Here is a 10,265-nt window from a genome sequence, read left to right as displayed (position 1 = left end):
ACAGATTCTTCCTCAGGGCCTCCAGAAGGAATCGACGCTACCAACATCTTGATCTTGGGTTTCTGGCCTCTACAACTGTGAGAGAATAAATTTCTGTTGTTTAAAATAGAAAGAAAGAGAGAAAGGGGGAGGAAGAAAGGAAGGCGAGCAAGCCAGCAAGGGAGAACCCTTTGGTGTTGGAATGGGACTAGAAATATGAACTTGTTCTCTTAAATATATACACACACAAAAGAGGAAACTAAATAGATTGATTTTAAAACATATATCTACATACAGAAATAGACGCATGTGTTTATGTGTTTATGTGCGTATGTGCATGCGTGCATGTGTGCTCCTAGCTCTGCACACGGGAAGAGCCTAGAAGCAATGACATCTCCATGGGAATGATCACACCTGTGCCTCATGGAAAAGAACCTGGCTCCTTGGAGAAACGCCTGATTGCAGGGCTGGGGCAGGGAAAGTACAGTGGAACCCAGAACATCCTGATGTGCCCTGAAATAAGAAAGTGCTCACAGTCCGGGTGCGGTGGCTCACGCCTGTAATCCCAACACTTTAGGAGGCCGAGGAGGGCGGATCATTTGAGGTCAGGATTTTGAGACCAGCCTGATGAATGTGGTGAAACTCCCTCTCTACTAAAAATACCAAAAAATATTACCCGGTCCTGGTGCCACGTGCCTGTAGTCCCAGCTACTCGGGAGGCTGAGCCAGGAGAACTGCTTGAACCTGGGAGGCGGAGGTTGCAGTCAGCTGAGATCGCGCCACTGCACTCCAGCCTCGGCAACACAGCAAGACTCTGTCTAAAAAATAAAATAAAAAAAAGAAAGTGCTCACAAAATAATGGGGATCTGTCAAAGGATATGGGAAACAGCTGCTAGGATAAAATGCTGGACAAATTTGGGATGATTAAAGCATCAAAATAGATCATGATAGTGATGGATTATGACCTACTGAATAAAATAAGAATCCATGAGTTCACAATGATAATAAATGAATGAATGGATGAGAAGTACAGCTCTTTCTTTTTTTTATTCTGTGTAGAGATGGAGTTTCACCATGTTGGCCAGGCTGGTCTCGAACTCCTGGGCTCAAGCCATCCACCCACCTTAGCATGAGCCACTACTCCGGGCACAACTTTCTGTAAGTTTGAAACTATATCAGAATTAAAAGCTACCTCTCATAGGCTCACACACACGCAAAACTAATACATGGATAAAAGGGCCCAATAAGTGCCCAGCATAACGAATGGGAAAAGTCGTATGCCAAGGCCTGTGTGGCAGTTGATTGTCCCCCCCAACACACTTTGCCTTCTTCCTAATCGGCTCTGATCTTTAGTACCAGTAGATTTTTTTTAACTAGAACATGTAATACTTTAATTTTAAACATTAAAATTAACTAAAAGGCCGGGCACGGTGGCTCACGCCTGTAATCCCAGCACTTTGGGAGGCCGAGGCAGGTGGATCACCTGTGGTCAGGAGGTCAAGACCAGCCTGGCCAACATAGCAAAACCCCTCTCTACTAAAAAAAAAAAATTAATTAATTAATTAATTAATTAGCTGGGCATGGTGGCACACAGCTGTAATCCCTGCTATTTATGGGGAGATTGAGGCAAGAGAATCACTTGAATCTGGGAGATGGAGGTTGCAGTGAGCCAAGATCCCACCATTGCACTCCAGCCTGGGCGACAAGAGTGAAACTCCTTCTCAAAAAATAAAATGAATTAAAAGAAGAAAGTTGTGTTTCCCTAAATAAGAAAAAAATGAGTGTTGTTGAGTGAACATGTGAGTGAATGAGTGAATCAGTGAATGGGGAGTGAGTGAATGAATGGACCGAACAGGTGAGCAAAGTGAGAATGAACTGAGGCTTTCCCTCAAGTGCCGAGCCTTTCCATCTACAGTTCCCCTGCACCTGTAGCCGCACCCACTCAGGGGAGGAGGTTCAGGATGCCTTTTTTATGGCTGACCACACTCTGGCAGCCAGGCTGGCCAAAGTGCATTCTCTCAGGGGTCCAGGCCAGGGGATCCCTGCTACTTCCGCCTCTCCATTGCCCCACCCCGCCCTTCTTGCAGAAAGACACACCAGCATGCTGAGAAGACAGCGTCGGCCTGGCAGCCAGGTGACCCGGGTCCAGTGCCAGGCCTGTGCCTGGCTGGCCACGTGACTAGTGGTAAATATTTCACTTCCTAAGGCCTCAATTTCCCTGTTTGCTCCTTTAAGCAGTTTGGCCAAATCAGTGGTTCACAGTCTTGGCTGCACATTGAAATCAGCTGGGAACCTTTCGAAAGTTCTGGGGCTCTGACTGCATCCAGACCAGCTAAGTCAGGCTCTTTATAGGGTAGGACCTAGGCATCCACAGTTTTTAAAGCTTCCCAGGTGACTTCAATGCACACCACGTTTGAGAGGTGATGGGCTACGATCTCCATAGCTCCCTCCAGCTTTTTTTCTTTTGTTTTGTTTTGTTGTTGTTTGGTTTATGTTTTTTTGGTTTTTTTTGTTTGTTTTTTTTTTTTTGAGACGGAGTCTTGCTCTGTCCCCCAGGCTGGAGTGCAGTGGCGCAATCTCGGCTCACTGCAAGCTCTGCCTCCCGGGTTCACGCCATTATCCTGCCTCAGCCTCCTGAGTAGCTGGGACTACAGGCGCCCGCCAACACGCCCGGCTAATTTTTTGTATTTTTAGTAGAGACGGGGTTTCACCGTGTTAGCCAGGATGGTCTCGATCTCCTGACCTCGTGATCCGCCCGCCTCGGCCTCCCGAAGTGCTGGGATTACAGGCTTGAGCCACCGCGCCCGGCCGGTTTATGTTTTTTTGGTGTTTATTTTTTGAGATGGAGTCTTGCTCTGTTGCCAAGACTGGAGTGCAATGGTGCAATCTCAGCTCACTGCAACATCTGCCTCCCAGGTTCAAGCGATTCTCCTGTCTCAGCCTCCTGAGTAGCTGGGATTATAGGCACATGCCACCACACCCAGCTAATTTTTTGTATTTTGTTAGAGACGGGGTTTCATCGAGTTGCCCAGGCTGGTCTCGAACTCCTGAGGTCCGGCAATCCACCCGCCTCAGCCTCCCAAAGTGCTAGGATTACAGGCGTGAGCCACCGCACCCAGCCAGCTCCCTTCAGTTTTTTGATGCTGAGGCCCACCCTGATGCCCCGTCTGTTTGCCCGTCTTTTGTCATTGGAGGGTTAAATGAAATGTGAGCGTCACCCGAACCTCTGGGTTCCTATCTGTGCACCTCCTCCTGTCTTCAGCCTGCCTTTGAGGCAGCAGCCCCACTGGGGACTTTGACCCGCCCCACCCATTCTTCACTGAACCTCCTGCTCCAGCCTCTGCCTCCTCCATTTTGATGTCTAGAATCAGAGGATCCAGGATCATCACCAAGGTCATTTTCCCAGGTATGGAGGGGTCTTTCTGCTTCTTTCTTGTCATGCACAGCTGCTGAGGAAGGGGCTGGGAGAAAAGACAGTGAAATGGGGAGGAGTAGTCCATTCAAACCAAGAAACAAAGTATTTGGTTTTTCTTACCCCTGATATACAAGCTACCAACCTTTTCCAAGAAGGAGGGCCTGGCGCCCTTCTTGGGTCTGGCTGGGTGCCTGCTGTGCCTCTCAGGCCGCCCCTCCGAAGGGCACCATTCCCTTGGGTGAGTACTACTGGCCTGCACCGTCTTCCAGTGGAGACAGCCTGAGAAGGGAGTCTGGAGCCTTGAACTTCAGTACCTTCCTTCACTGGCCTCACCCTGTGCAAATCATGCCACACACTGGAGCCTCCTTTTCCCTATATCTATAAAATAAAAATGACCCTGCTCTGTGTCACTGGGCTGGCAAGAACACCCTGTTGTTGCCTTGCAGACAGATGTGCTGAGGCTGTAGAAAGTGCTTATTTGGTTGGGAGCTTGTGCATAAATGCGAGAGGGGCTGCCCATCTGACGGACTACAGAGGTGACTCATGGCTGAACTGGAACAGGACATCGGGGAGAAGCCTGCAGGTGAGTCTGGGAGTCCTGTTCCCAACATGGTCCTCAAGGAGGATGGGACGGGGGGCTGGGGAAGGCTGGGACATGGGTGATGCTGTGGCCAGCAGTGCCCCGTGGCTTCCCCGACTCTGCCAGTGGGGTAGTGAAGAGTAGAGCAACTAGACCAAAGGTCCTTTCAGAAGGAAGCAAGTGTCTATAGCTACAATAAATAACAATAGCAGCCGGCAATTACTGGTGCTCACGACTGCTAGGAAGTTGTACCTTCTGTGTACTTTCTCATTGACTTCTTACAATCTGGTGAGGTAGGAATGTTAACCCCATTTTCAGATCAGAGAGGTTATGTAACTTGCCCGAGGTGTCAAAGCTACTAAGTGGCAGAGGAATTCAGACCCAAATCTGCCTGAGTGCAAAGGGCATGCTTTGTGACCTCTATGAGACTCTGTCCATTCACAGAGCTGACACATTGATCACAGAATAAAATGCTTTCAAACGTACTGGACGGGGCAGGGAAAGTTCTTGGGCTGTGTGTTGGGTGAGTTAGCAGTGAGGCAGGAAGGCCTTGTTTCAGGTTAGGTTCTGGTATCTGTAACAGGTATCGTTATCAGGTCAGGTACTGGCAGGTGGGCTGGGGCCCAGCTGCTACGAGGGCTGCCTGAGAAGGGGCCACAGCCCTAAGCCACCTCCAGGGCCCAGAATTGAAAGGCAAAGAGAAGACTGCAGATCCCCGCTCACTAGGGGAGGGAACATTATTCCTGTCCTGGGAAGGGGCTGAGTTGGGCAGGAGCGTCTCATCTCCTTGGAGGCATCTGGCAGGGTGGCACAAACAGGGCTGGCTTCATAAGGCTGTGATGAGTGCAGCTGCCCAGGGCCTTGCATTCAGAAAGGCCCTGGGCTTGGGGTTCAACATTCTGTGGTTGTTAACTTGAAATGTGTCATAATTTTAGCCCTGAACTTGTTTTGTAAGTGGCGTCAGATGGGACAATGGAGCATGTGCCAAGGTTGGGAGGTGGAGCCTCAGCTCGTGCGTATGGTCTCCACACCCAGACCAGCCCCACCACTGCTGTAACCCTCTGCCAGAGTCCCTCATTCCGCTGTCACCTTTGCCCAGGCAAAAGAAGGATCAGAAGTTGAGGAGTGGCAGGCAGCCCTGGACACTCTCACCCACCCCTATCCAGCTAGTCGGTGCGTTCAAGTGGGGAGGTCACAATACCTTGGGCGTCACCCATTTGCCCTGTGTTAGAGCAGCGGCTGTGAGGAGGGGAAATTGGCTTCCTCCTCATTTTCCGTTTGCACTCGGCTTTGCAAATTATGTAGTTGGCCCTGGTCACATCCATGTCGGGCCATTTACCAACCTGAACAAATTGCTTCCCCTTTCAGCCTCAATTTTCCTGTCTGAAAATGAAAATAATAATGTGCATACGCCACAGGATTCTTTTGGGGACAGTGAGGCTTTTCTCTTTTCCAGAATGCAAGTCTGATTACGACAGCTCTCTGCTAAAAACCAGAATGGCTTGGTGGTGTTTTAGCACAAAGACCAAAACCTTTCATCTAGACCAATGCTGCCCAATAGAAATGTAATGCAAGCCACATATGTAATTTACAATTGCTAGTAGCCATGTTTTAAAAAGTAAAAACAGGTGAAACTAATTTTAATAATACACTTAGCCCACTATATACAAATCATTATATCAACATATAAGTATGAAAATTTTTTATTGCCTCCAAAATCCAAGGTATATTTTACCTTATCGTGTATCTTATCTCATGTGACAAGGAGCTACGTAATTGGACTAACTGGTCCCTGACAGCCTGTCTGACACTCGGTCCCCCCATGCTCTCTGCCCTGCAGCCATGCTGAACTCTCCACAGGGCCCTGTGAAAAGCTCTTCACCTCCTCTGCTCTCTGGATCTAGTTAAGCCTATTCATCCTTCAGATGTCAGCTCAAATAATCAACCTTCATGGAGGCCTCCCTTGACTCCTGACATGCTTTCAAAGTACTGTGTATTTCACATTCATCATGCCCCCCACAACTGTGATTTCCCATTTATTAATATCTGTCTCTTCTGCTGGCCTGCAAAGTCCAGGAGGAGAGAGACATCTTTGGGATTTTTGAACACGATTTCCCCAGGGCTTAGCCCAGTGCCTGGTGCAAAGCAGGCTTTCAACATGTTCAGTGGATATTGTAAGAAAGAAAGAAGTACGCAAAAGGCCTGGCATATGCAAAGCACTCTAAATATTCACTCCTTTCCCTTCCCTCTGGGTGAGAAAACTTCTCCTTATAAAGACACCCTCCTAACTGTATCTCTGCCAGAGAACTGAAGACATAAAGCACTCTGTGCCGAAAATATTTAAGTAAAAACTTGAGCTAAGCACAGAGATTATAAATATTTCTTCCCCAGATTACGCACCATTTAAAAATACTGTCTCAGCTCCTTTTCATGATTTGGGTGGTGATTAAAGAAAATTACTCTTCAAGACTGAAAGTCATTACTGCCCTTTTCCTGACTTGCCTTTTCCCTTGAGAAGGGGAGGATAAGCTGCAGGGCAGGAAGTGGAAGTGCAGCATCCTTGTCCTTTGTCTGGCAGACAGCCAACTGGTGAGGTACTGCTCCTTCTCAACTCTTTCCTGATTCTTTCCCAGGTGAACATAAACAAGAAGGCACAAATCCACACTTGCCAACGGACCCAAGTGATAACAAGAAACCCAATGACACCTGTCTAGGTGAAGACTCAGCCCCTACGTGACCACGTTGCAAAGCCAAACTGACCATCTGCTTTCCATTTGGACTTTTAGTTCATACTGTATTTTCTCGGGACAGTTAAGTTGGAATACAATACCACTGTCCTAAAAGATGGTAGAATTATCCTATTTCTGGAGGAGTGGGGGTGGTGGGTAGGAATCTCAAGAGCCGATTTGCTCCCCTGCACAATAGCTTCTTTAAGGACACCAGGGCCCCCAGGGCTATACATTTCCCTGAAGCTTTCCAGATAAGCAACAAGGTATGAGCACCTGCTATGTATTGCCCAAGGGTGATGTGTTTAAATATCCATTGCATATTTTAAATCCTTGGCTGTCTTAAAGCTGCAAGCTTTCTGTTTTCAGTGGATATAATGGGGGCATACATCCTAGAGCTTGCCTGACACTCCAAGAAAAGAAGCCTCAGCTAATGCAAAGTGTGTATGTGCCCATGAAAGCTCCATGTCTACTTAACATTCAGTTTTTAGGATTATTTATGCTGTAATAATATGAAAATCTCTAACGGGTATTTTGTTTCCTTTACAAACTGTATTTGAATTTATGGGTGATTTAGAGCTTGTGCTTAAAGTCAGAATTCAGAACCCCAAAGAAAATGACTTCATTGAAATTGAACTGAAGAGACAAGAACTGAGTTACCAAAACCTACTAAAAGTGAGTTGCTGTGAACTGGGGATTAACCCAGAACAAGTGGAGAAGATCAGAAAGCTACCAAACACACTGCTCAGAAAGGTAAGGGTTAAGAGTCTCTAAATGCAGAATCACAGTGGGTGACATCATGTTCTCTGGAGCCAATCGTTTACACTTTTGCATTTCATGACACCAGAAATCCTGGCTGCAAAATGGCCAAACATGGTAGCTAGGTCGTTTTCAATCCGGCACTTATAAGATTTGCACATCTAATCCATAAACCTTTTAAAAACCTCTAAATGGTCCGATCACGGTGGCTCACGCCAGTACAATCCCAGCACTTTGGGAGGCCGAGGTGTGCAGATCACAAGGTCAAGAGATTGAGACTATCCTGGCCAACATGGTGAAACCCCGTCTCTACTAAAAATACAAAAATTAGCTGGGCATGGCAGTGCGTGCCTGTAATCCTAGCTACTCGGGAGGCTGAGGCAGGAGAATTGCTTGAACCCAGGAGGAGGAGGTTGCAGTGAGCTGAGATAGCACCACTGCACTCCAGCCTGGTGACAGAGCTAGACTGTGTCTCAAAAAAAACAAACCTCTGAATGACAAGTGACTCCCCAATTTAAGGCTTTAGTTCAGTGCTTTTGGCCCTACCAATCTCTGCAAAACTGACTGGTTAACATAAAATGGCATAGTCCTCAGGAAAAAAAACACAAACCCATCCTTGTTTGCTTAGCAAAGGGTGGGTTTGCTAAGTATTTGAAATATTAGCAAACAAAAATTGTTTTGCATTTTTATATATTTCCCAGATTCAAAATACAGATCTTAATTTTTTAATTTTGGAAAGGAAATCTTATTTCTTTGGAAATTTTTCTTTAAAGCTTTCAAAATTCCTTTGGCAATTTTTTTGTTTTTTATTTTTTTGAGAGAGGGTCTCACTCTGTCACCCACAATAGAATGCAATGGTGTGATCACAGCTCACTGCAGCCTCGAAATCCTCGGCTCAAGTGATCCTCCCATCTTAGCCTCCAGAGTAGTTGGGCCTGCAGGGACACACCACCACGCTCCACTAATTTCTTTTTTTTGAAATGGGTCTGGCTATATTGCCCAGGCTGTCCTCAAACCCCTGGCCTCATCCTCCTAAGTGCTGGGATAACAGGTGGTGAGCTGCTGTTCCTTTGGCAATTCGTACTGGTGTCTTGGCTTATAGTGTATATTCTTTGTAAACTAACATGTCAAGGGATGATCATGCTTTCCAGATACCTTAACAACAAAAATCTGCTGGGTGTGGTGTCTCACGCCTGTAATCCCAGCACTTCGGAAGGCCGAGGTGGGCGGATTGCTTGAGCTCAGGAATTTAAGACCAGCCTGGGCAATATGGTGAAACCCTGTCTCTACAACAAAATACAAAAATTAGCTGGGTGTAGTAGACTTGGGAGGCTGCAGTGGAAGTGGAAGGATTGCTTGAGCCCAGGAGGTTGAAGCTGCAGTGAGCCGTGACTGTGCCACTGCACTCCAGGCTAGGTGACAGAGTGAGACCCTGTCTCAAAAAAAAATACAGAACTATCTTATGGGGACCAGGCGCAGTGGCTCACACCTGTAATCCCAGCATTTTGGGAGGCTGAGGTGGGCGGATCACCTGAAGTCAGGAGTTCAAGACCAGCCTGGCCAACATGGTGAAACCTGTCTCTATTAAAAATACAAAAATTAGCCAGGCATGATGGCGCATGTCTGAATCCCAGCTACTCGGGAGGCTGAGGTTGCAGTGAGCCAAGTGAAGCAGGAGAATCACTTGAACCCGGGAGGCAGAGGTTGCAGTGAGCCAAGATCGCATCATTGCACTCCAGCCTGGGCGACAAGAGCAAAACTCCGTCTCAAAAAAAACAAAAAAAACAAAAAACCTTATGGGTTCAGAACCCAAGATGCTGAACAATATTAATATTAAGCCTTTCTATTACATTCAAATTTATTAAGCATGATATGATTTCTTTTCCACATTAAGGACAAAGACATTCGAAGACTGCAGGACTTTCAGGAAGTGGAACTCATTTTAATGAAAAATGGAAGCTCCGGATTGACAGAATATATACCATCTCTGACAGAAAGGCCCTGCTATAATAGCAAAGCTGCAAAAATGACTTATTAAATAATCCCAGGAATGGCCGGGCGTGGTGGCTCACGCCTGTAATCCCAGCACTTTAGGAAGCCAAGGTGGGCAGATCACCTGAGGTCGGGAGTTCTAGACCAGCCTGGCCAACATATAGTGAAACCCCATCTCTACTAAAAAAAATACAAAAATTAGCTAGGCGTGGTGGCGCACACCTGTAGTCCCAGCTACATGGGAAGCTGAGGCAGGAGAATCACCTGAACCCAGGAGGCAGAGGTTGCAGTGAGCTGAGATTGTGCCACTGCACTCCAGCCTGGCGACACAGCAAGACTCTGTCTCTCAAAATAAATAAATAAATAAATAAATAAATAAATAAATAATCAATCCCAGGAATAAAAAACTGAAATCATTATTTCACAAATAATGAAGTCTGGATGCATATACCAGTTTAGCTAACTTCATGTTTGAACTGTGAGAAATTATTATGTTTCCTCATCTCCAATTTCTCTAGGCTGGGAGAAGAGTTAAGTTCAGGGTTTTGACAAATAGCTATAAAAAACATCGCAAGGTATGATACTTACACCAAGGGCAGTTTATTTTGTAGAGTTGTGCCCCAATCCTGATGAGTGTGCTTTATGAGATTCAGTCAGGACAAACGGCCAGAGTCTCTTCAGGTGAACCCACATGGGCAGGGTGAGCTGATGGTGCTGGGAAAGCCAGGACCCACTTGGCAACACAAGTTCTATCAGTGTTCACCCCCCACCTTTTTTTTTTTTTTTTTTTTTTTTTGAGACAGAGTTTCACTCT

At 46.6% G+C, this 10,265-nt stretch overlaps 1 protein-coding gene across 2 annotated transcripts; it reads left to right on the top strand.

The window, feature by feature from the left end:
* The first annotated feature begins 3,937 nt into the window (after window positions 1-3,937).
* Window positions 3,938-9,497, top strand: LOC116463560 (putative ANKRD40 C-terminal-like protein). 2 transcript variants are annotated; one of them, XM_058434717.1, is made up of 4 exons: window positions 3,938-3,977; window positions 6,608-6,688; window positions 7,293-7,453; window positions 9,354-9,497. In XM_058434717.1, exons 1-4 carry the CDS (start codon window positions 3,938-3,940, stop codon window positions 9,495-9,497), a joined length of 426 nt encoding a protein of 141 aa, XP_058290700.1. The 2 variants fall into 2 exon arrangements, with proteins under 2 accessions (XP_058290700.1, XP_032002607.1); XM_032146716.2 differs by lacking the exon at window positions 6,608-6,688.
* Window positions 9,498-10,265: the final 768 nt, after the last annotated feature.

This window comes from Hylobates moloch, unplaced genomic scaffold, assembly GCF_009828535.3.
Source record: "Hylobates moloch isolate HMO894 unplaced genomic scaffold, HMol_V3 SCAFFOLD_41, whole genome shotgun sequence".
Classification (NCBI taxonomy): Eukaryota; Metazoa; Chordata; class Mammalia; order Primates; family Hylobatidae; genus Hylobates; species Hylobates moloch.
The sequence above is the reverse complement of the archived record's forward strand: the minus strand, read 5'-3'. Positions and strand labels throughout refer to the sequence as shown.